The sequence below is a fragment of the Xenopus tropicalis genome, chromosome 7, assembly GCF_000004195.4.
Source record: "Xenopus tropicalis strain Nigerian chromosome 7, UCB_Xtro_10.0, whole genome shotgun sequence".
Taxonomy (NCBI): domain Eukaryota; kingdom Metazoa; phylum Chordata; class Amphibia; order Anura; family Pipidae; genus Xenopus; species Xenopus tropicalis.
The window spans coordinates 32368310-32395129 of NC_030683.2; the positions used below are offsets into that span (position 1 = coordinate 32368310).

At 40.6% G+C, this 26820-nt stretch overlaps 1 protein-coding gene across 1 annotated transcript in view; it reads right to left on the minus strand.

Moving 5' to 3' along the window:
- The window catches only part of slit1 (slit guidance ligand 1), a 219704-nt gene that overhangs the window by 34295 nt on the left and 158589 nt on the right, over positions 1-26820 (minus strand). The window contains 12 exon segments of the mRNA NM_001097233.1: positions 1996-2128; positions 3510-3676; positions 5350-5493; positions 6879-7022; positions 8048-8122; positions 9072-9216; positions 9921-9944; positions 12108-12271; positions 13715-13858; positions 16575-16646; positions 20646-20717; positions 21056-21127. Of these exon segments, the coding sequence (NP_001090702.1) occupies positions 1996-2128; positions 3510-3676; positions 5350-5493; positions 6879-7022; positions 8048-8122; positions 9072-9216; positions 9921-9944; positions 12108-12271; positions 13715-13858; positions 16575-16646; positions 20646-20717; positions 21056-21127 (1356 nt within the window).

A 26820-nucleotide genomic window follows, 5' to 3' on the forward strand; every position in this document is an offset into this window, starting at 1 on the left:
TTCTCATTGCTGGCCTCATTGCTGCCAGCTAAAATCAGTAAAATCAATATTCATTCTTATTTTCTGATGAAAGCGCCGAAATGATTTGATCTGAGGCAATTCTCCTATCACTTGTCTCTGCCTTATATTAAATATTTGCTCAGGAGTGCTTCATTCGCAGGAAAATATATCCTATGCATAAGAAATGTCTTTCTTCCATGGATACACTGTAAAGGGAAACTCAACCTAAAATATATGTTCAAAAGAATCTATACATTCACATATGTACGTAAAATTTCCCATACCAAGACAGAACAGTAAGGAGCCCTTCCACAGATTAATATGACAGTTTATACCTAAATGCAATTCAATTCAACATAAGAAAGAAAAAAAGAGACCTATTGCTGAAAATGAGTTCTTATTGTTAAGTCCACATTTCCCTATAACTATTAGTTATAAATCAGTTACAGGACTTTGTCTTGCTTTCACACTTACTACTTCTCTGTACTTAAATAGAGATAATGACCTCTATATAAACAACCTCATCTTCTTCACCCTGTGTTGTAATTATAGGGTAACTATAAGGTGCTAAAAAAATCTTCGGAGAGGCAATAGCCTATCCTTTCACTTAAAAATATAGAATCAAATGTTATTCTTTTAAAGGAAAGTATAAACGTATCCAGTATATAAAGTATATTTCCTTTTTTCTTATTTTTTTACCTTATTCTTTTCACCCTAGTGTATTTCAGCAGGTTAATATTGGCTTACAGTGAGTGCTGATGGATAAAATAGCAGGAATGTTCTTGAGGCAAAATTGCAGCAATTTCACTATTTTAGACTTCATTTTAACGAGTACAGATCACTGCCTGTGATCCAGCAAAATAGGTTCATCAATACCAGGAACAGAAATGACATAATGGCACGTTAATGGGCTTTAGAAACAACAAACGTTTTTGTACTGCTTCCATAGCTGTGTTCACGTGGAGTCTTTTAGTGCCTCATGTAGTCCAATATGAATCTGCCCACTGGAGGGCACTGTTTCATTACAGTGTATGGCTTGTACAGTATTTCATTTGTAGTGATTCAAAAAACTCTATTTTAGCAAACAGTGGCTCTTGAATTAATATAGAGGCAGTAAATTCTAGCAATATTGTATAGAATTCTCTGTGGCTATACCATGAGTGTGTGTTTGTAGGGGATGGGGGAGGAGTGTGGTGAAGCAGAGGGTGCCGCAGGTAGCATAAATCTACAAAGCAGATTAGAAATTAAATATGTTTCCTAATAACTTCATTTTGCAATTGTTAAAGAGCCATTTACCATAAAATGTATTTTTAATATGAGGTGGGTATTAATAAATAAAACATAGATATCACGATCCACAGGATTGCTGTGGATATTTATCCAATTTAGCTCCCAGGTCAACTATCAAATAATAACAGGGACAGGGGGCCTATGCGGATCCATCAGAGGCCTGATCCCCAGCCAGGTACTGTTCAGGCAGGTTGTAATTTTGACCCTATACAGAGGCCAATAAGCTGCTGACTTACTCTGTAGTAGTCCCATGTATGGCTATTAGCAATTGGTCTACATTTTTGTATTATCTGTCTTTCTATTCTGCCATAGAATTATAATGGTATTTGACTGGCCGAGTCACTGACTCCGTAGTGTCTGGTAAACTAAAATAAGATTCTTCTTCCTCTAGTATGTCTGCTATGAAAGAATATCTTGCAAGAACCCCATTAGCATGAACAATAACACTGTCATGCCTTGGTGTATCTGGTATATATGATACAAGATTAACACTAGGTGGCGCTTGCAGTTACAACTAACAGCAGTGAAACGTTGGCATGTTGATGTGGTCTCCTCTGAACAGGTCTATCTATGGCCCCCATTATGATAATATCATTGGGCCAATGTGGTGAAGGTCTACTGATCTGGCGACCTCCCCAGAGAAGGTGATCTAGCAATGCGTGGCCAGCTTTAGGTGGATTGTGGGAAATGTACAAAGTTACTCACAGCTCTGTGACATTCTTTGGAATTCCCTTGGGCAATGATAAGAGGTGCTTGTTGCTGCAGCGTACAACAGTGTCCAGGCAGGTGCATTCTTGGGGGCACTGAGGTTGGGGCGCACAACTCAGCTCTTCCTGACCTGCCACAGAAACAAGAATCATTGTTAATAGTATTCTACTGGTTCATTTAGCAGCAAAGTTGCTAAACAAAACAGTGTTAAACACTTGCTGTTTGTACTATGTACCCTCCTGAATTAATGGATTACATGGAAAATTGCATTAAATTCCTTTCATGTTAGAGACTTCTGTGCATTTCCCTCTTAAATTCCTGGGTTTTCATATTGGCCTCCTCCCCCACGCCTGGCGCATAGAGCATGCTCAGTGATCTGCCCCAGGGTGCAGGGTACGTGATTCCCAAAATAATGTAAAAGGCATAGTGTCTTTGGGAAGCAACACCAGATGGCTAACTAGTTAAAGGAGAAGGACAGGTGAATTCAATGGGAGGTGCCAAAAGGTTAGACACCCCCCAGTGATTGTATTCACTGGTGCTCCTATTAGCAAAAAAAACGCACCGGCTCAGGGTACATGCAGGCCAGTGATCCTCTTTCAACTTCTTTCTTTCTTTGCGCCGGCTGTGCATGTACCCTGGGCTGGTGTGATTTGCTGCTAATAGGAGCACCAGCCTGAGGAATCAGGTAAGCAGTCTTATAACTGGGGGTACCTAACATTTTGGTACGCCCCTAGTGACTCCACATTTCCTTCTACTTTAAATCTGTAATCTGTAAAATGAACTACAAATTTGCTAATGATCAAATCCAGTTTGCTTGTGTAGAGAAGTGGTTTACTGGCTTTTTCAGTTTAGACTCCCCTTAGAAGTCTAACAATTGCCTCAGGAGCCCCTAGCTAATAACCAGGTGACAAATATATGGAAACACAGCTGTTACAGCCGCAGTGCCAAGAGTATCTAGGCCAGGAAATAAGAGTTCACCCCCAAAAAAGCTTGTGCTTATTCAACTTTAAGCTGGTCAAGGTCTTCTAGTTGTACCTAGGAGACAAAATAGCCCCGAATATCCCCAAATCCCACCCTAGCTGGCTTTTGGTTGGGTTCCCCTATGACGGCAAACCCCACAGTCTAAGAATCACTGATCAAGGGTAAGCAATTTACAGTGTATTTCAGTCAAGTAAAGAGTGTGGCATCAGCTTAAGGGTTTATCCTGTGCAACCAACAAATGAAGAATCAATTTTAATACATTGACATATACCCATTGCTTTTAGATCATATCAGTGACTTGAACAATACGTCTTTAGCATCATTTGATAAAAAGTAATGAATTTTTCCTGGTGACAAGAGCTTCAACATTTATCAAAATTCTACAAAAATAGTCTAAATAAACCAAAATATTTATTTTCAAAATAGACCTTTTGGAACTAGTCATAATCCTGCCATAATTAGCTGATTTTCCTAGTGGAACCCTAAATAATGACATCCCTGGGAACAAGGAAAATAGGATGTTGAAGTACCATCTTCACATCTGAAATCCGGAAAGGCCACATCCTGCAGAGGGATCTGTCTCAGGAAGTCTGGGTTTTGGCAACGTGGATTTCCAGTTACTATCTTCCTCTTCCTCAGCCAGTCCCCGAGCCAAGCCAGTTGGCAGTTGCAGTTAAATGGGTTAGCCAGCAAGTTCCTGTGCAGACATGACACAAAGAATTAGAATTCAAGATGGCTGCAATAATAATTTCAGATAATGAGTGTGAATGAGCTGTTATACTTACTGAAGAATATTATATAATTAAAACTTTAATTAAACCCAAGTATTATTGAAATCATAATTGAATTAAGATCAAATCTTTGACACACAAAAAGACTTGCACGTTACTTCCTTGTAATTTAATTAAGGTAATTAAAAATTACATTTTATTTTAACATGTTGGCTGATTCTAAAGCACAGCTTTTGGGATTTGGCAGAGGGATTTGGTATTTCTAATACACAAAAAGCTAAAAGGCCAACAAATGAAAATTGTTGACAAAGTCGTAATAGAAGGAAATACTGGTATGGGGTCCATTATCCAGAATTCCTTTATCTAGAAATAATAATTATTTAATTATTTAAAAACAATTTCCTATTTCTCTGTAATAATAAAACAGTACCTTGTAGTTGATCACAAATAAGATTTGAGGTTACTTAATGTCCAAATTATTTTTCAGTAGACAAAGTATAGAGATCCAAATCACAGAAAGACCCCTTACCCAGAAAACCCCAGCTCCCGAGCATTCTGGATAACATATTCCGTACATGTTTATATTTTTGGGAATATATATGGTCTAGGGAAGCTACTTTCTTTTTCATGTGTCATGTCCAATGTGGGGCAACGTGTTCTATAGCAAGATACAACAATCCAGGGGCACTAAACTCAGTCATACACCATGAGATTTGTTCAGTTCAACAAATTGCCAGATCTCTGCCCAGACTGGAAACGCATATGTGGCCAAGTTAAATTGATCCAGTCATTGGCGTGTGGGGCTAATACTGTGGCTCAGACAAACTGAAGCACCAGTGTGGCCACTGCATAGTCATATTTAACTTTCCAATAGATATCTGGTTGAATTTTGCCCAGACATTCATTAGACAGGCCAGCTTTAAGCTGCTTTCCATAAGAACCATGAATATCTAACATGGAGTTTTGGTCTCCAGTATTCAAAAGGGACATCAATAGAACAGAAAAAAATACAGAGGAGAGCAACTAAGCTAGTAATAGGCATGGTACATAGTTACATAGGGTTGAAAAAAGACCAGAGTCCATCAAGTTCAACCCATCCAAGTAAGCCCAGCACACCTAACCCACACCTACCAATCTATACACTCACATACATAAACTATAAATACAACCACTAGTACTAACTGTAGATATTAGTATCACAATAGCCTTGGATACAATGCTTGTTCAAGAACTCATCCAGGCCCCTCTTAAAGGCATTAACAGAATCTGCCATTACCACATCACTAGGAAGGGGATTCCCCAACCTCACTGCCCTCACCGTGAAAAACCACCTACGCTGCTTCAAATGGAAGCTGGTACATCTTAGTCATTATGTATACATTTATATGTTCCTTTGAAATGTAATGCTTTATTCACCAGTAGATCATTCCAGAGGACTGCTAACTCTGAAAGCCACATAGATGCTTACATGTCCAGTTGGAAAAAGATAGCGTATGGAAAGGTATGCCAAAAGAAAAAAGGTTTAAGACCAACTGCAAAGTTGCTGAGGTAAGTTTTGTCAAGGAGTCATTCCAGTGCCCATACTTTGGGCCTCGGGCAGTGACCCCTGGCACAGATCACAGATATTTACGCTACTCACAGAGTAGAAAGTGACTGCAAAGTGTCGAATGCTCCTGGGGTGATGGTGCTTATCTGGTTATCATATAGAGAGAGAAGCCGAACGTTCCTCAGGCCGGTAAAGCTGTCATTATGGACACAACTGACCCGGTTATTCCGTAGCATTCTGCATGGAGGAAATGAATAAAAAACAATTAGTTACGTTACAGGCATGACTGCGAGTGAAAATTGAATTGACAATAATATTAGTTTGAGCAGGAAACTAATTATAAGTGAAACACTGTGTTCGTTCACAGTGGATTTGTAAGCAATTTACTGTAATGAGAGGTAAAATTCTGGGGTAATTGGCATTAGACACAGCAAAACATTGCACAGAAATAGCCTAAACTATTTAAGGCTCAGATTTAAACTGACAGCCCCAGGCGTTTCAGTTCCTGAGTTCTGCATTCTGCAAACAAAATTCCAGTTTTGCCCAAAAACATATTATTGATCCTCATTACTTTCACAGATGCTTGTGCTTATACATTTATATGGCACTGACCCCAAAGCTTTTCCTAAAGAACTGCAGCAAAGTCATCTAAATGGACTCCTTAAATAAGCTCTGTTAGTAGGGTTGCACCTAGCCAATAAAAATGATGCTTGATGCCAATGTTCCTAATAGGGCAGAAAAATAAAAATATAGAAATTCCAGATTTTTTTTAGGAAAGGTTGTATCCCTATCCAGTGTCTGCAAAAAGTGGGGTTCTACTGGGCCCTGATTTGTATTCTGACTAGCCAGTTAGGATAGAAGATGTAATAATGGATCTGTAGTGCTTTTTAAAGGGGATATTCAACATAAAATGAATTTTGTGTATGATATAGACATTGATATTCTGAGACAACTTGCAATTCATTTTTATTTTTAATTTATGGTATTTTTTTTATTTAGCTTATTGTTCAGCAGCACTCCACTTTGGAATTATAGCAGCTATCTGGTTGCTAGGGTCTGGTTTGCCTTGGCAACAAGGCATCTAATAAAACTATAAAGAATAAAAAGTAACAAAAATACTTAAATTGGAGCCTCACAGAGCTTTTGTCGGCTTTCAGGGTCAGTGACCCCCATTTGAAAGCTGGAAAGATGTATGTATGTATATCTTTATTTAGAAAGTGCAACTTATGTACGTAGCGCTGTAGAGAAAGGCAAATTTAAAAACTATCAAAAAAAAAAATAATGAAGAACCAATTGCAAAGTTGTTAGGAACATTGTTGTTAGGCCATTCTATAATATACTAAAAGTTGACAGGTCCATAAAGGAAAGCAGTGCATGATGTAGATATATGCCCCAAAAGGGGAGCGGGAATAATATGGACGTGAGATCATCAAGGGAATTGTGAAAAAAAAAAAGAAATAAATGATGTTTAATGTATAAGGTACTGCAATGTGTTGCATTTATAAAGTTAGCATAGCTCTGTTATTCCATCGATCCTATGCAGGCAGCTGTTACGAGGGAATTAGGGTGCTACAGGCTGGAAGAGTGTCAATATGGGGGATTAAAGCTTTTGCAACACCTACAGCGTCCTCAGTCCTTCCAGGCCCCGGAACATTCCGCTGCGAACCGACTCCAAATGATTGGCCGTCAGATGTAACTCACTGACAGATGCTGCCCCTTCGAACGCCGCGTCTTCTATTTCAGAAATTTTGTTGTTGCTCAGGTTTCTATAGAAACAATAAAGAAATATTTGATTCCATTTCACCATTCGGCTGCTGTAAGAAACCTTATTCCCCAATTACATGTAATCCCACTTACTCTAACCAACCAAGTCAATGTCTGCATGAAATATTGTGAAATGTTCCCTTTATACAACTGCATGTTTTCCTGTGGCAGAAGATTAAGTTGCTCTTTCCTATGGGGCCCCCTTAGGCCCAGGCCCTAGAATGTAACATGCACCAATGAAGTAGAACAAGCATATAGTTGGCTTTGTATTCAGAATATATTGAGTGAATATATTTAAATGTACATTGTGGGGCTGATATAAGCCACCGCCAATTAGAACTTTCAGTTTCCAACTTGTAGTAGACGGTTTAAAACTAATTGCTGATTGGTTGCCATTGCAATGCACTCGGGCAGTTTAGCACTTATGTTTGTAAGTAAGCGTAACCATACCTTCATTTCTATTATACTCTCCTTTATGGCTTTAGAAACTAGAATAGAAGAGCTTCTTTATTATATATCAAGCCGTTACTGCTGCTTTCACTGTCTACTGGCTCCCTGGCTACAACCTTACTTCTCCCCTCCCTGAGCCGTCCAATAATTTACTAACCCTCTAGCTGGGTGGTGGCCAAAGGTGTAGTATGGTACCTCCCCTTGCACTGCCAGCCACAAAACTGCCTTAAATGCTTTCCACAGTCATGGCTGCCATAGAGACAATCTCCTAATTCTACTAACATCCTATACAGTCAAAATACCGTAATACTATACCATACTAAACACCGGACTGGGCTGGGGGGACACCAGGAAAAACCCCAGTGGGCCTAGTGGACCCTGAAGCCCCGCCGACCCAGCCTGCTCCCCCCCCCATCTGTAACTGTGTGCACCGGCACTCCAGGAGGGTGGAGCAGGAGTAGGGCCCTTAACACTCCAGCCCAACACTGAACACCATTTTACAGAAGAACAGCAGTGTTTAGTTGCCCTTTAAAGGGACAGGCATGCAGGTAAGCATTTTCGTAGCACATTTACTCACATTTTCTTGAGGTGTGGGAGTTTCCTGAATAGACCAGTGGCCTCAAGGGTAGCAATTTCATTGTTGTTCAAGCGCCTATATCATGAAAACAAGAAAATGTGCTTGAATAAATATACAAATGTACATGTTATAAAGAACACAGAATTAGATGGCATCAGTTCTTGGGACATATTTATCCAAGAAAGAAAAGAGTTCACCAGAGGGGTGCTCGCCAGCTCCCTATTTACTTAAATACTGTTTAAATTTCCCTCTAGCGTAGTGTAGTGAGCTCTAGTTTCACTCTTTGATAAATATTCCCCCTTGAGACATAGACCATCCCTTTTGCACACCCAAGCTCTCTGATTTAGGCATCCCAAGCTTAATTAAACATGCAGGAGGATTCACCCCAGCTCCTTCATGTACCTGGTGCTACATATCTTTTTACTAAGATATCAGTGCTTGCCAGTTGTGGCAGGGGCTTGCCCTTCTACCTGCGGGTGGTGGGAGCGGGTGGGGGCCAGTTGGGGTCACGGTGCATGCCCATTGCCTCATTCAAAAAAAGTACATTTTTTCAATTAAAGTCTTCTCTGAATGGCGAGTCCTCTCTTCATAACGTCATGAAAAGGTGGACTCTTACCACACCTAATTTCCACTACTAAGTGCCTTTATTGGCTTTACTATATGTTTTGAGGTTGAACCCCACTTGATATATTTATATTGTATGGTGAAGTCACAAAGGCCAATTAGCCTGGTAACAAGAGTTAATTTTCTTAATTGGCCAATGAAGAACAGAAAACTGTTGTACAGAATAACAGGATGATGAGAGGTAATCATATTAGTATGAGAGATGGGAAGGTGCAATAAATCATATCTGTTACGCTACATTTTTGTGAAAACATTCAGAGATGTATAGGGTCCAGGGGCTGACAGATCAGAACAGTAACTGTAGCTATGTCCTGCCAATAGCAATTAGAATAGAATGGCGAGGCTGTAAGTGGGTGAGATACATATTGTGATCAATGTGCAGTTGGGCTGCTATACTGACAGCTCTGCCGTGGATTGGGGAATACGGTCGGGGATCTTGGTGAGCTTCAGGTTTGAGCAATCCACCACGTTGGATTCACATCGGCACTTGGGGGGACACACCACATCGCTGTTACATTCACTGTTCAACTGATAATCCTCTGTCCCTATAAAGAGAAAATCATTAGCAGTGCCATGGAAGAGTACTCAGCAGTGAATATACTGCCTGAAATAAATGGGAAAAAATCTATGGGAAAAAATTATATGGTGCTGACTGTAATGCCAGGAATGGCCACATCCCTCCTGACATGTTTATGACTATGAAATACAGCTGTCTGCTGCATTGTAATATAGGGTTTTTGTAAAAGCTTTGCAAGTCACCTTCACACTTTTTAACAATGATGTGTCACCTATTCAGCAAGCTAGTGTATGTGGCAATACTAAACTTACACAGCAAAAGAACTGAGTACACAATGACGTGCACTGAATTTACTTAGTGATGTAATTTGCCCTTCGCTTCCCGTCCCAATCATGAGTTTGTGCGGCACTTGGCACATACAGGGAAACAACACCGCGCCTTGGGTTTCACCTTGCATATCACTCATTTTCTTTCACTCGCTCCCTAATTGCCATGCCATTAAATCCTATTTTGTTTGGGAGCAGCAAGGCCAGCTCAGACGCGGGGCTGATTACAAATGCTTAACAAATTGTAAGGATATTAAACAATATTTTAAACTGGATGTGCTGCGCTGCATTACTATTGATTTTCTATAGTCTAACAAGATTACCAATGTGCCACATTCATCACTGCAGCCACATTAAAAAACAATCTGAAACCCTCTGTGATTCCCATATATTAAAGATGACTTACCTGGAATAAAATATTGTTCCTTGGCTGTGAAGAGAAAGGTTGGATATTAATAAATGTAATAAATAGAATTTACGAATAGGAAGTTAATACTTGTGACTTGTTGTTTTACACACAATTTGAACTAAAAGGAGCACACAAATATTCTATGTATCGAAGTACAGTTGTATACACAATATGCTCTACTGCCTGTTATGGTGAAGGCATATTCCTGTTCCTAAAACCTTAACAGTGCCATCAAATGGTCGAAAAATGACTGACACTTTAAGTGGAAAGACAATGCAAGTTGTAAGGTAACATTTTAAAGCAATTGTTTTTATACATAAACAGCAGAAACCATATTCTATATAGGCTGGGACCTTAAACCCTACAGCTGCCTGAAGCAGAGCAATTGCCTACCATGTTAGTGACAGGAGTTTCACTTGGGGAAGATCCCAAATAATACTACGTCTAAACACTAAGGGGCGAGTATATTTAATAGAGACACGAGGAGTCATTTTAAGTGCAGGGCAGGGTGTAATAATACCTGCTCCCCCCTCATGAATAAATCACTGCCTGATATTGTCAGCACTGTATTCATGAGCTGCCAGCAGGGAGGAGGCACCTAGGCATCATGAGCAGCATGAAGATTGCATTACTTTTAAAAAAATATAAAAATGAACCCTGAGGGGTAGTGACATTGAATATAACTAACACTGTTTTGGAGGAGTCTGGGCCTGTGCCCACAGACAGCCTTAACCTACCTAACATTTGAGATTAAATGGGTGTATAGGTTAAAGGAGAAATAAACCTTAAAAACAAATATGAGTAGAAATGCTGTATTTTATATGCTGAACTTACTGTACCAATCTATAGTAGTAATGATTCGGGCCTTCAAAGTAGTGCAGAGGAGCTCCCCATCTTGGATTTTGTTAGACATGTCAGTGGCACTGCACATGCTCAGTTGGCTCTGAGCAGCTGTTGAGAAGCTAAGCTTAGGGATCGTCGCAAATCATGAAACAGAAAGTGACGTTCACGTGTCATGATGCTCCAGGGCAGATTAATATATTTTGATACAAATTGCACAGGTCTCTGAGCTGCCATATAATAAGAATCTGAATTTATTACTAATTAGCTTTGTATTGTGACATTTATATTCTGTATATACAGTATATTGTGAGTGGGACCCTAAGCTCAGTAAGTGACAGCAGCACAGAGCATGTGCAGGGAATCAGCAGAAAAGAAGATGGGGAGCAACTGGGGAATCTTTGGGGGCACAGATCTTCCCTGCTAAAGGGTTGAGGGTACCTTGGGCTGGTACAGAAGCCCAAACACAATGTACATTTCTGCCCTACTGTTTAGCTTTAGTTCTCCTTTAAATGGTTTCGAAGGTCCTAACAGGTTCAGCAGGTTTTGTTTTGACCCCCTAATCACTGCTGTGAAGGACTTTCCAGGCGCACAAGAATAATAATCAGAATTTCTTCGTTCTCTCCCAGTTTCACTTTTCTTCTCTTGTTACATAATTAAAGACCGTGATGTTCGTCTGCTTGTAATTTATCAAGTTTTAATACGATGCCTGCGTAATGATATGTTATTAGGTTTCTACTTTTTGAAGTTACTTTGTTCTTCTTCATTTTCCTACGACTTGTTATGTAGTTATGGAAAGGAAATAACTGCAGAGTTTATTAATTTACAACAAAGGTCTACAGTAACTTATGGTCCATTCACCTTCAGTACAGATTGGTCTATTTATAGTGGTAACAGGATCAGCCAATTGCCTCGCTCTAGTTGTGTTATATAGCTGTTTGTATTTTCTGGTTTAAACAGAGTAAGGACAGTATCCCAGGGCTGGTTGCTAGGGTCAGTGATCTTACCACCTGTGAGAAACACATTTACTTTAGTTCTGTCGCATTCTATCACCCACAATCCCTCTGCCTCTTGGAGTCTCCGTGTTCCATGATAAACTGCTTTGTACTGATTTAATATACATGACAATAAAAGGCACCCTTAGGCCTCACTAATCATGGGGACTTGAAGTAGAAGTTGGAAGTAGAGTGCAGAGTTGTGCAGCAGCAGATGAATAAAGTGGGGTTGAACAATATATACTCCATGTGTGTGAATGGCCTGCACTGCAAGAGGCAATCACTGGGTGCCAGTACCAGGGGCTTCTTTTTGGATTGAATGTATTGCGCCAGTTGCCTGGCATCTTACCTGAACATCGGAACTTTTTGCTTTTAATCTGCCCAATGCGCTTGTTGGCGAGTCGCCGGGGGCTTGCACATCGGGCTCCACTCGTCTCAATGGGGTTTGTTCTCAGAAAGTCTGCCAGCCACTTCAAATTGCAGTCACAGATAAAAGGATTCTGCGCCAAGTGTCTAGATAGAAGGGTTACAGATACATTACAAGTGCTCTGAACCTTAAAAAAGGATTAGGGGGTATCATTTGGAACAATAAGAGAGTGAGCCACACAATGAGTATAACAGCAAGACTGCATAAGATTTACCAAGGAGTGCTGTTGCATCTTTCCCTTTACTTACAGGGCAATGCCACACCAGTGGGCTCATTTACCAAGTGCTATAATGTTTAGGCCCCATATTTTGTTCCCCTTTTGGACCCATGCATGGAGAACTTACATCCATGGTGAAGAGCACAGGGTTATTAAGGGCAATAGAAGACTACAGGGCTCAATGGTACTTTCAGAGTCTGGGTAGCTCATTGGTACTTACAGAGTCTGGATAGCTCATTGGTACTTACAGAGTCTGGATAGCTCATTGGTACTTACAGAGTCTGGATAGCTCATTGGTACTTACAGAGTCTGGATAGCTCATTGGTACTTACAGAGTCTGGATAGCTCATTGGTACTTACAGAGTCTGGATAGCTCATTGGTACTTACAGAGTCTGGATAGCTCATTGGTACCTACAGAGTCTGGATAGCTCAATGGTACTTACAGAGTCTGGATAGCTCAATGGTACTTACAGAGTCTGGATAGCTCATTGGTACCTACAGAGTCTGGATAGCTCAATGGTACTTACAGAGTCTGGGTAGCTCATTGGTACTTACAGAGTCTGGATAGCTCAATGGTACTTACAGAGTCTGGATAGCTCAATGGTACTTACAGAGTCTGGATAGCTCAATGGTACTTACAGAGTCTGGATAGCTCAATGGTACTTACAGAGTCTGGATAGCTCATTGGTACCTACAGAGTCTGGATAGCTCAATGGTACTTACAGAGTCTGGATAGCTCATTGGTACTTACAGAGTCTGGATAGCTCAATGGTACTTACAGAGTTTGGATAGCTCAATGGTACTTACAGAGTCTGGATAGCTCATTGGTACTTACAGAGTTTGGATAGCTCATTGGTACTTACAGAGTCTGGATAGCTCATTGGTACTTACAGAGTCTGGATAGCTCAATGGTACTTACAGAGTTTGGATAGCTCAATGGTACTTACAGAGTCTGGATAGCTCATTGGTACTTACAGAGTCTGGATAGCTCATTGGTACTTACAGAGGGTGGATAGCTCAATGGTACTTACAGAGTTTGGATAGCTCATTGGTACTTACAGAGTCTGGATAGCTCATTGGTACTTACAGAGGGTGGATAGCTCAATGGTACTTACAGAGTTTGGATAGCTCAATGGTACTTACAGAGTCTGGATAGCTCATTGGTACTTACAGAGTCTGGATAGCTCAATGGTACTTACAGAGTTTGGATAGCTCAATGGTACTTACAGAGTCTGGATAGCTCATTGGTACTTACAGAGTCTGGATAGCTCATTGGTACTTACAGAGGGTGGATAGCTCATTGGTACTTACAGAGTCTGGATAGCACGTAGAGCTGCAAAGGTGCCTTTCGCCAAACTCTGAATCTTGTTGTCATAAAGTGACAGGAGGGACAGGTTTTGTAAGTCCTGGAAGGTGTCAGCTCGGATGCAGTTTATTTTGTTGGCGTTGAGAAGTCTGAGGTCAGATAAAAACAATGGGATCAGAGATATAAATGATGATTCATGAACAATTAATAATTAATGGTATGGCCTGCCCTGAACTGACCTTGGAATTAAAAGATGGCCTGTAAATATAGTCAGTATGTAAATACATAGACATGGAGTAAGTTGATGTTAGGATGTCCACACACGGAACCAATGCAATATGCTGACTCAGCCCTTCAGACCAAGTATGAGATGTCCCACACCCTGCCCAAATAATGTGGACAAGATGGGGAAGGTATCTACAGGGTTTTAAAATCCTGTTAGGCAAGGACCACACCATCACGTTAATGCAGTCCTCTCCTTACGGGTCTCCCTAGCCCAATAGCATGTTGGTGGCCAAAATGGGTACTGCTCGTTAGCCACCAAGAGGATCTTATAGTGTAGGTCCAATTTTAGTCCTAAGCTTGCAGCCTTGGATTTTAAGGTTGGCATACCACCTGCGGACTGCATAAATGGAGATAATGACGGCATGCAGGGGACTGGGCTGAAGATTTAAATTGATGTTAAAGTAAAATATTTGTGTCATCTACCCCTATACAAGCTCCCAAACAGACCATAAGTTAGGATTGTGTTAAGAGGGGATCTAGTGAAAGGTGAAGGGCCATCACTTAGGACCCTGGGGTAGAGAGAGGGCAGGGCAGGGGTGGACCTGAGGAGGATGAAGGAGGGGCACCACCCAGTGCCCTACTATCACATTCTCTCATATTCATCTCCAAGTCTTTTATTAAACCACCAAATACCCTAGCAACCAAATACATATTTTAAATTTAGGAAGTGCAGAAAAAAACAGACACTGAGAAACATTATCTAAATGACTTAAAATACATTCTAAGGTGAATTACCTCTTTAACTGCCTAGAAATGTTAGTAGGCCATACATGGCTTTTCTCGTATGATAATGGACTAGTTATGCATGCTATGCAGATATGTCAGACTGGGGGCTTCCACCTGTTGTACATTACAGCCCCCATCAGTCCATGTCAAACAACAGTTTCTGGGCCCAACTATTAGAGAATGGTGAGTTTGACATCAGAAGTTTAACATGACTCTCCATTTTTTCATTTACCTGTCAGTTAACAAAATCCCTGAGTTAAATAAAATCCGATCGTGGCCAGACAAAGCAGAAACCGAAATGGGCTGCAAGTCAATTCACTAATCAATTAAGATTGGTTCAAGGGGAACAAATTCAAGTGGAATTAAGCATGAGGAATGTGAGGATCGATTTAAGCGTCACAAATTGTCATGATTCCAGCTAAATAAAAATCCGGATGAATCGATAGGCTCATCTCTGGGGCTGTGGGCAAATAGGTACCTACATTTACCATGACGTTATGTCTGAATCAATATGCTATTGCCAGTCTGGCTCTACAATGAAGATCCTGCTTTTTTATTAGAACTGCTTAGTACTTTACATTGTAATTCATTTTATCACCTGTCCAAACCATCCTTCTACTCCCCCCTCCATGGCAGTACCAGAACAGTACTGATGCCAGTAGGTGAAAAGCCATGCCACACTAATCCTCTGTGCCCGGAGATGCATGTTACACTTACAGTAAATAATAAATAGTTTCTGACAGCCACTTAAGTAGTTAGTATCTTTAACTTTGGTCTATATTGGATTTTCAACCATTTTTAATTGTCTTTATTTTGTTACCAAGGCTACAAAAGTGTAATCAATAAAGAACATCACTATGCTGAGATCAAGAAATGGACCACCAATAACTCAGGTCTCCCTGGGCCAATGCTGTTCATGTTTAAGTGTTGCTAAAAGTTGAAAAGTAGTAGTGACAAACTCCTTCAGGGAAGTATAGGTAGGGGTGTTAAATGCAAACTACTGTAAAGCCCCTTACACAAATGCCCTTCCTGCCTACCCATCACCTACATTTTCTAAACAGACCCCAGTAGCAAGTAACTACATCTTTGGCTTAAGCTGGCCATACACGGTAAGATCCATTAGCTTGACGAGGTCACCCACCTACTATTGGGCGATATCGGCCTAATTTGGTTGTTTGGCCCTAATTAAAATGGGGGTATAGCCCGATTGGGATCTGCCCAATTTCAGGTCAGATGTTCATTGGGCAGGTCCTTTGTTCAGGCCCTATATGGGTAGATAAGCTGCTGAAATGGTCTAAAGGACCAATATCGGCAGCTAGAATCAGCCCGTGTATGGCCACCTTTATTCTATCCTGCATTCAGTCTTTGAGCCAAATAATGTGATCAAAATACATTAGCATTAGGATGCTGATGTGTGATTGGCTGAAGTGTAGCTTCTGGAGAAGAGAACGCTGTCCATCAATTAAATGTTTGGGGGCAGAACCCAGTGCATAACTGAAGGAGGCACTATTGGTTTATGACCACATAAATAACCATGGCAGTACTGTCTTCGGACAAAAGGTTTCAGCCTGATTATGTGAGGGTAAAATGACTATTTTTAAGTCCACACAGAGGGCAAATAATAGTCCTGCGTAGAACTGTTAGACCCGGGTATTGGCCTTTGGGCTTGTTTACTAATGGTAACCAATAATACACAAACAGGTCTAAATAGGGTCAAAGTACCATCATTCTAACATATTATGTCCATACTGCATTCAAGTTTGCCACAGGAACCCACAATTTTGTTTCAGGTTCAGAAGGGGGCTCTGGGTAAATTCATCAACATAACCCAACTGAGGGTAAAACCTTACTTACAGCAGCTGCAAGGCATGAAGACCACTAAACACACCTTTGGGAAGGTCTGTAATTTTGTTGCCATATAAAACCCTGAAAAAAAAAGAGAATTTTGTTAATGTTTAAAAGATGACATTTAAGTATATGTTGTCCACAGTGTGACCCTACATTAGCTGGACATCAGTTAAACATGGACCACACGCGACACAACAGTGGTTAAAGTACAGACATGGGACAAGTATGCAGACTGCCGGTAGTATTAGTACAAAATCTGAACATGTGGGGATTTATCAACATGGGGCAAAAGGGCAGTAACCGCTGTCATCCAATAACATTTCTGAGAGTTACTACCCATGTGCAAATTCATAAATAAACCCAATTTTTCTCATATTAGAGTTGGCAATAGAATGAGTCTCTGTATAGCACCTATTTTGGGATTAGAAATGGAACTGATGTGAACATGTCTCCTACTTCATTGGTGGGAATAGTCTGTACACATGACCTCCTCCGTGCGTGGACATTACTTCCTGTAAATACCAATCTTGTCTCTTACAGACCCAGTAAAGGCACCATATTTGTTGGTACTTTTATTTACTTAATTAGCATTAGGAAGTGTTTTAGGGCCTCAGTAATTACAAGACCCCATGCAGTTGAAACCCTAATGGCTGCCTGCCCCAAACGTAGCCTTAGCACTGGAAATGGTCATGTTATGTCAGCCATGGGAACTGAAAGTATTGCATGCAATAGGGTTCATTTACTCAGGTTCTTACACCAGTGCAGTTGCCAGTTGCTAAATATCAGCAATTAGATATTGTAACAGGCGGTAACATAATTTGGTACAATATGATCGGCCTCCGTCAAGTTGAAAGCAAAGACCTGATTGGATGATATGGTGCAAACTAGAATCTGCTGCATTTTGTTACTGTTGGAACCAGTCTAAAGCACTTTTGCTAAGTCTAAAGTAAGCTGGGAAATACAACCACAATAATGGGTTAAATGGGATTCTAATAACTGTGTGAGCACATGAAGCTTTTCCCATCGTGCGGACTTCTCCCCGAGATGACACATCCTCAGATAATTTGTTTGCTTATTATAGTTTTTTCCTGTGTTGATAATTGGAATTGGTCGTAGCCCACGGCATCTTCAGAACCGGCAAACCAAAAATACACTCTGGCTGCAGGGAATAACAAATCTTCAAGCGAACTTTCACCACATCTAATATGCACGGATATATTAATTAGCGTGGATCTCCATATGTATGCGGAATGAATTCTGAGTTATAGGAGACACAGCACAGAGTCTCGGGATTCCCGGCCTGATGCGCAGCCGCAGCCAATGCCAAGTTTCTACTATGATGAAATTAAAGGGGAAAAAATACCATGTTTTATAACTAGGGTTTAATATCCTCTTTCATTGTCTTAAATACTCAGTTATAAGGAAAATATGCCAAACTTAAAAGGAGTTTGCTTTTAATTTAATTTTCCGTAAATGTTTAGAAAAATATCTGGCCTAGGGTTATTCTGCACAGAGAGACTAATTATCTGCATATCTGGATTGCTTTGGTAACATGAGATATTATTCATAGTATTTAATGGTCCTGAGCAGGCGAATGGAAAATTCTAATGAAAAATGGCAAAGTGCTGACATGGCCTTGCTGGGCATGTATATTTCAGATATGGGAGTGTCCTAGTTTTAGTTATAAAAAGGCTATAAATCAGTTAGTCTAGATTATTCTCAGGCAGTGGGACCTGCCATACTGCTGCCAAGATTTAGGTATAGCAGTAACAACACTTAGGGGCTGATTTACTAAAACACGAATCTGAATTGGAAAAATTCCAAATGGAAAACGAACATTTTGCGACTTTTTCTAATTTTTTATGATTTTTTCGGCGCCTTTACGACTTTTCGGAAATTGTCGCGACTTTTTCGTTACCAATACGGTTTGCGCGAAAAAAACGCTAGTTTTTCGTAGCCATTACGATTTGCTCGTATCTTGTTGCGACTTTTTCGTATTGAGCGCTCGTAAGCGGCGGGCGAAACTTTCAGACTTAGTATGATTTTGGAAGCCTCCCATAGGACTCAATGGCACCCTGCAGCTCCAACCTGGCCCAAGGAAAGCCTCCCATAGGGCTCAATGGCACTCTGCAGCTCCAACCTGGCCCAAGAAAAGTCACCATACTGAAGCTTGAATGAATCCGAACGCTACGAAAAAATCGCAACATTTTGCGCAACTTTCGGAATGGCTACAAAAAAGGAGCGACTTTTTGCGCAAGTTTTAACGCTACGAAAAAATCGACAGATTGTGCGCAACTTTCGGAACGGCTACGAAAAAGTTGTGACAATTTTCTGAAAAATCGCAAAATACCGATCATTACAAAAAAAACGCAATCGGACGCATTCGGCCCGTTCGTGAGTAAGTAAATGTGCCCCTTAGTAGTTGTCATAAGGTTTATTGCACGGGATCATGTTAAAATAATGGGTCAAATTATAATCAGAAACTAACTAGAAGGGCAGTGCTGCCTGCATTTAATTTCATTGCAATAATTTGCAATCACTTAGGGTTACCACCTGTTAAAAATTAACTTACCAGCTGGGGAGAGCTGGGTGGGCAGACTAGTGACGTAGGGGGCAGGGCACTGGCATAGGTGGGTGAGGCTATGATGTAAATAAGCGGGTCAGTGATACCAAAGGGTGGTTCATGATATTAAGGGACTGGACCTGCCGCTGATTCTGGATAAGAAGAGATGCCAGGGGCTGGATAAAAGGATATTACAAATTTACCAGCAAGTACATAGTTGGTAAATATGTAATAACAGCTCAGCTTTGGTTGGTGTTTTATTGGCAAGGCTGGTGAAATGCCCACCAGGTGGAGACTCTTCAATCAGCGCAGCAGCTTTTTATAGATGTGTTCCTGAATTTTCAACTAAACTGTAAGTATTACTGGGCCACAACTGGCAGTTTTAGGCCTTTGTCATGCTGTGGTTTCTCCCTGCTGAAAGCTTGGTGCTATGACACCTAAAATCCCCCCCACTACTGGCGTTACATATATCATCTTGATTGCTGTTAAAGTAGAAAGTTGCTAAATTCTGAACCAAGAGGAAGTTTCACATTTATCACAACCAGGCAATGGACTATGGCAGCTCCAGGTTAAATGTATAAAGATATGGGATCTCTTATTCAGAATGCTATAAATTACAGGAGTGTATTTTTAGCAAATATATCTTAATTTTAAAACTACTGCCTTTTTCTCTGTAATAATAACACAGTACCTTCTGCATGATGGTAACTAAGCTGCTTGAATTCATACTGTTCCTATTGGGTTTATTAAATATTTTAAAAAAATGTTATTAGACATATGGACCCTTGTCCATAAAACCCCCGGTTTGCAAGCATTTTGGATAATAGATCCCATGCCTATAAATATATATATGTAAGGATAAATGCTAACACAGAAGAAAAGAATGTTCTGGGCACCAAATTGTTTAAGACAAAATACATGAAGAATAAACTATACTTTACCCTTTGAATAAATATGATTTATTTGCATTATTTACATCCACGGCAGTGCTCAAGGTTTCCTGCTGTAGCCAAGCAGCCCTACCGGAGCCAATCAATAGGAACCACTTCTTTAGGGCCATTTTTACAGCTTTGTAAATCACTGCGTATTTAAGGAGAATGCTTAATTATGTTTTTCCCTATATGAAGCTCTAATTAATCTGAAAGGGCAGAGCTGCCGAAATCTCATCAATTCCAGTTTCCAGACGACAGAAAGAAGTCACATTAAAATTCACATCTTCCAGAGCAGCCATCCCAAACCTCATTGTATTAAGATCCCTTTCTGGGGTAATTGGGTTTATGCAATTGCTGCGAGAGCTGTGAGCATTGATAGCAGATATTTATTTTCCCAGTATGACACACACAGCATTTAATACAGGGGGGTAATACGATTCCGCCACAGAAATAAGATTAAAATCTGCCTTACATAAGGAAAGTCTACGAGCGCGCAACATGAGCCCATACATTGCAGATATTTGTGCTGCGCCCTCTCTGTAATTGAATTTTAGCTGACCACACAGACTGAATTTGGCTTACAGGGAATTAAGCGAGCGGAGACCCTGGAAAGCGTCGGGGGCGATCTCTGAGATTTGGTTGTTGCTCAGGTCTCTGAAACAAAGACAGAAAATGAGTCAATGAGAAATGACATTGAATATACAAATCAGGATATCCAGCCCTGAAGCCACCAGTGCTTACTGAAATGCAACTCCCAGCAGCCTCTTTTGTAACAGTTTTTACCTAAACATAATGGGGTTCATTTAATAACCCAATTGATTAAGTAACCCAAAGCTTTTATCAGACTAACGAATGGAATGCTCTGTTTGGTTGCTTTGGGTTACTGGCTAGTACACCTGTGTCGGTCCCATTGTTGGCTGTATTGAATATAAGTCACCTTCATGTGAAACTATAAATCACTGCTGTTTGTAGTCGTTGCACGCTCTACTTACATTCTGCGCAGCTTCTTATAGGGTGAGAAGGCACCAGGTGGAACAGATTTGATACCATTGAGCTCCAAGCGTCTATGGAAAGAACAGCAAAACAAAGGTTAGCATTAAAAAGGTATGCAACAATGAGCCTGAATACAAGATTACACTCAGGGGCCTATTTAATATGCTGTGTAAAACTACATTTGCCGAAAAAAGTGTAAAAAGCTGTGTAAAATGGCAAATTTTGCCGTCTGAACACCAAATTTTATGTGGCAACTTTACATAAGTTCCTGCGGAAGAGAAAACACGTAAAACAATTATGCCTCTTTTAATCGTGGTGATGTGAGCAGAATTTTGTCGCCGTTTATTACACAGCATAATAAATAGGCCCTAATGAATGCTGGAACTTGTAGTTGTTGGGTATACTTATCCAGTAATCATTCCTTCACACGGTACCCTTCTCTAAATTAATATGCTGCCCTCCTCTGCCCAAAGAAGTTAAAGAACCATTGTAATGACATAAATACCCTATTGCTCTATTATTTCCTGTCACTTTATATAACAGATTTTTTTGTAATTTTAAACCGTATTTTCTTCAATGAACCTTATTCTCTCCTATTGAAATTCTATAAGGTTTCTCTAGAATACAGTGGTATAAAGGATAAATAATTCAGTTCCTGTGTCTTTCAGATCAGGATCATCACTATTAGGATTTTTCTTAGACTATTGCTCTGATCCTATAGCTGCATGTATAGCAGTAAAGCAAAAGAGGCTGCTGTTTTGGCACCAACAAGGAAGAAATCAGTTAGAGAATACTCTGTGGGATGCAGCACGGTCACAATGACTTAGATATAAAGTAAATAACTTTTTCCAAACATTCACCAGAAATCTGTCACTGGGTCAGTAGGGGTCGCTGATGTCTTTGGCCTCCTACATACACACAAACCTATTGCAGAGAAGGACAGTTTTCTACATGGACAGTGTTTGTGAGCAAAGTTTTAAATGCAGTGACATTTTCATACCATATTTGCCCTACAGCTAACATGGTACAATGCTAATCTATACGCAAGACCAGAAAACAGTAGAAAAATACAGAGGGAAATCAATTATAAAGTTGGCAGCTATACTCCTAAGTTCATTTTCACTATAGGGCAGTGGTACTCGAACCGTGGGGCTGGCACCTTACGTGGCCCTAGGAGCAGTAGGTGGGTGGTCTAGCCGAAGGTCAATCAAACAGATTCCACCATGTTAGGGAATGTTAGAATAGTTCCAAAGTTACTGTATACTTTACATATAAATTCTCAGGATAGACAGGGGCAATCTTTGAGGTGGTGTCTTCTGAGGCAGCAGCTCTGATACTGCCCCCTCCGTGCTCCACCCCTGCACTTACCTCTCTAGCACTAGAGTGCGTCAAGAGTGGGCTGCATTGCCAGTGCAGAGGGCTGGATATAAGGGTAGGCCACAAAAATGGCTGCCTAGGGAGTAATGAGGTGAGGGCACAGTCTCAAGTGAGCTAGTGAGGGAAGGTATGTGTGCCAACAACTGGTAGGAAAGGAGGAAAGCGGCAATGGTGGAGGGAAATTGATGGAGTTGATCTACTACTACAGCTGCCCAAGCCTAACCAGGGCTGATTTCTGAGGGCCAAGTTCACTTTTAATTAAACTTTATTTGGTTATGTAATAAAAGGTGAAAAGTTGTCTCCTTTTCTAGTAAACCATAGCAACCAATCAGGCATCATATAGTGGCCAGCTGTTGGTAATCAAACATGTGTATGTGCCTAGGGCTCAACAGGAGGGGGCTCTAAACACGTACCTCAGTTACCTGCCTGCCCTCAATTCTGGCCGGCTGAGAGAGTAACAACGTGATGAGCTCCCCTTTACATATCCAACCCCTCCCCCCACCAGTCATCACCTCCTCTTCCCCACCCACAAATCACATTTGGCTTGGCACTGGACTTGACTGAGTATTTGTGTTTGGTTACCCCTAACGTTGTGCTCGGCTGCACCCCAAAAACTGACGCCACCTCTGGTACATGTGCACTCCTTTCATCAATGGGAGACTTGACCATTTTAATACTTTGATATTCTAAAGGGGTTTCATCATGTTTTTTTAATTTATTAAGCTTGCTGATAAGATGTTTCTGTAAGCAGGCAAGTGTAGAGAGATCCCCAGAATCATTCCGGCACTAGCATAAGAAATTTATGAAGCTGTTTCTGCAGAGGCGGGAGATCATTTACATAGTCCATGCTCCTCACACTCTCATGCCCTCTGCTTCTACTTCATTTTAGCATTATTAATAATTCCATCAGCTGGCACTGAGCCAGGCAAAGTTTAGATGGAAGTGCTTTATCTATAAGAAGTACTTGCCACTTACATACCCAACAACTTGTGAATAAAAGCACTTTCACGTCTAGCCAAATGGAAAATGTATTTTTCTTGTATCTCTAACATATTTTCAGAGAATATTTCTTTCCATTATGGTATTCACCTGTGTTAACATTTGCACTGTAGCCACAATCTGACTACCATAGTATCCGACCCCTTCTACCTTCTGGATACTGAGCATTTAAAGGAAAACTATATCCCCAAACAATGAAGGTCTATATAAAAATATATAGCATAAAACAGTTCATAAGTAAAACCCTGCTTTATACAAATAATCCACTTTTTGAAAAATAAAAATATACATTTTTAGTAGTATGTGCCATTGGGTACTCCTAAATAGAAAACTGCCATTTTAAGTACTAAGGGCCACCCCCGGGGATCATATGATTCACAGAGCATACAAACAAACGTACATGTTTGGACACATCAGCCAATTATTGGACAAGGTTCTGTCTTTTACTCCAACATTTCCTGTTACAGAGCTGCATTATTTCCTGTCAGGTGATCTCTGAGGGAGGACACAGCCCATCACAAAATGGTGCCTCAAGGTAGAAGATTTGCAAGGTACAAGGGCAAAATTTTCTGATTTATATATTCCATTTTGGTAAGATTCTTTAATGGGCCACTTCATATAATATAAACTAAAAATCTTTTTTTCTGGGGGTATAGTTTTTCTTTAAATACAGAATTATCCCCACCACATGAATGCTCATGCTCAAGGCTGTTTAGGGGAGAATGCCTATTTGCTCTCCCAGATACATGTGAAAGTCCAGATTGAATGAAGGTTAGATTTAAGGTGGCGACACACGTGGCATCTGGCGATGTTTTGTGCGACCGTCGGTCGCACGAAACATCGTCAGATCCGCCACACACCGTCAGGGCTGAAACAGCAGATAAGGAGGTAGAAACAATAGGATTTCTACCTCCTTCTGCCGATTCAGCCCTGACGACAGATTTTGCTCAGGCGCCTTCTATGGCTCCCGATCAAAATTTTCTGACCTGGCCGATCGGTGAGTCGACCGATATCAGCAGCCTCCTGCGATACCGACTTGCCATACATGCACCGAATATCGTACGAAACGAGGTTTCGTACGATATTATCGGTGCATGTATGGCCAGCTTTAGGGTAAGGGTTAAACCTTATTAACTGTGTTCTTGGCTGATACACAAATGTTTGCTAGATCTTGAACTCTGTTGTGAGTTTAGGAGTCCTAGGCCAAGTAGGACTTATTCATTTAAATGTCTAACAGCTACTGCTCTATGGATAACTTCTGATAGGCCAGACTAGTCTTGTAACTATAAACCTTTTATACATTAGGCTGGGATCGGTATACATTATATATGAGCCCCTGCTGGGAGCTTGTTGATAACACAAAAAAAACCCTTTGGCTAAGGGATAGGGATTTTTCGTTCCATGAGAATACAATGGACCTTCTGCTGTGGAAGATAACAAAAAATACAAACTGCTCTATAAAAAAAGATCCACAACAACGTGAAAAAGGTTACTGATGGAAATTTGGCACATCAGAGTTCCAGCCCTTGAACCTATTGCCATGAGTGGACATCAGCTTTCAGAGTACAGAAAACAAGCTCCAAGATAATGCCAAAAAATGTAACTCCTGTCAAACGACTGCTCATATTGCAACATGCAATTTTCCTGTTTGGTCAACTGTTACCTTTAGGTTGGATGGTGCTGTATTGTTTATAAAGAAGCTTTTAATATACAGCAAACCAAAATAGTGTTGATGGCCATATCTGACACAAGGCAAGTTTTATCTGTGTCCATATGTCTATGGAACTATCTGTCAACTCAAGGAACCTGCAAATCCGCAGCTGAGCTGTGAGTTGTTCTTATTACATTTCACTTTATAACAGCACTTTAAAAAAAAGTCCTCTTTACAGATTAGGTTTCCTCTGGTGTCCAACAAGAGACATAAATCCTCTCTGAATCAACATTTAGCTGAGCTCTCTATTATGAGGGTCATGCTGCATAACTGGATTTCCATAAGAAGATTATCTGTGCTTGAACACTGAGACATACAGGAGGCTTGAGCTACAGAAGTACAATTCATAGATGATAAAACAGGTATTAGACAGCAGTGCAGAGACTCATTTAGATTCTCCTTCTTGATACCCGAGTGGATCAGGCAAGCACAGTAAAGGGAAAAAAAGTGGCTTGTTACTGGTATTAAAATCATGTGCTGCCCGGTGCCCTTTTTAGAACTGAATAAAGATCTCAGGCGTTACTCAATTATTACTCCCTTAAATGATTTGCTAACAGTCCCCCAGACAAAAATACAGAGTGACCTGTCAGCTGTGCTTGTGAAGTCAAAGGACCAAGGTTATTAAGGCACAATTCATTACATTTAGGAAATGTCAGTACAGGGACTGTCTAATGATTTAGTGTTTTACTTAAACGCATGTAACACTTTCAGCTTCATTGAGTCTTACGGCTGTAGGAGCACAGCTGTGTAATACCCAAGTCATTTCAGCCAAGTAGAAAACTGGACAGGGAGAGTCATCATCTGTAATAGCACTGTGGCTATTATATGGGGAATTGGTGTCTGGCAGTATGTAACACATGGTAAGGCAGGTCTGCATTAAGCTTTCATTAGCCGCACTAAACCACTAGGGTCTGTGGTAGAGGCCCAAGTGCACCTGCTACTCACAAGTTAATATGCACACACAACCATACAATGTCTCTGGCAAGTCCGGCCTGTAGTCTGTGTCAAAAACTCAAGTGAAACTATTTTATGGGCCTTGAAAGTATAGGTCATATTCACGATTGGTTGAATATAAAGTTCTTCTGAACATTTAGTGCTGCTGTATAAATAGAGCTATTCCAAAACCCTTTATTCTTTTTTATGAATTCATTTTTTTAATTCATTGGCTTTTCCCTGGTTTCATGACAAATTAGACAATTACATGATTAAACACTAAAAGATCCTCATGTCAGTCAGTTTCCCTTTACACATATACAATGACAAACCTGGCATTCTCTCCAACCCCAGACTGCAGCTCTACTTTATCTTTCTCCTGCAGTGGCAGTGGTTTCCAAACTGGGGTGGCAGTGGCAGGAGTGAGCCAGTCTGAAGGCCAATTAGGGTGAGGATTGGGGAAAATGGCCATTTGCTCTATTTTATACACCTGAAAGCCCAGCTAAAAGGTCAGTCAAGGTGAAATTTGGGGTAAATATGTATTTGCTGTCCTCGATATTCATGAAACTATAACCAAATGACTGATACTCCAATATTTTTCTATATGTATACCCACTTTATGATCTAAGGTGGGCCCCACCTAAATATTGGAGGGCCTCTCCCCTTCAAGTTCTATCAAAGTGTTCTGTCTATGTGCAAAATGAACACAGTGTTCTTCTTCTTACTACTTTGTGCAGCACCACA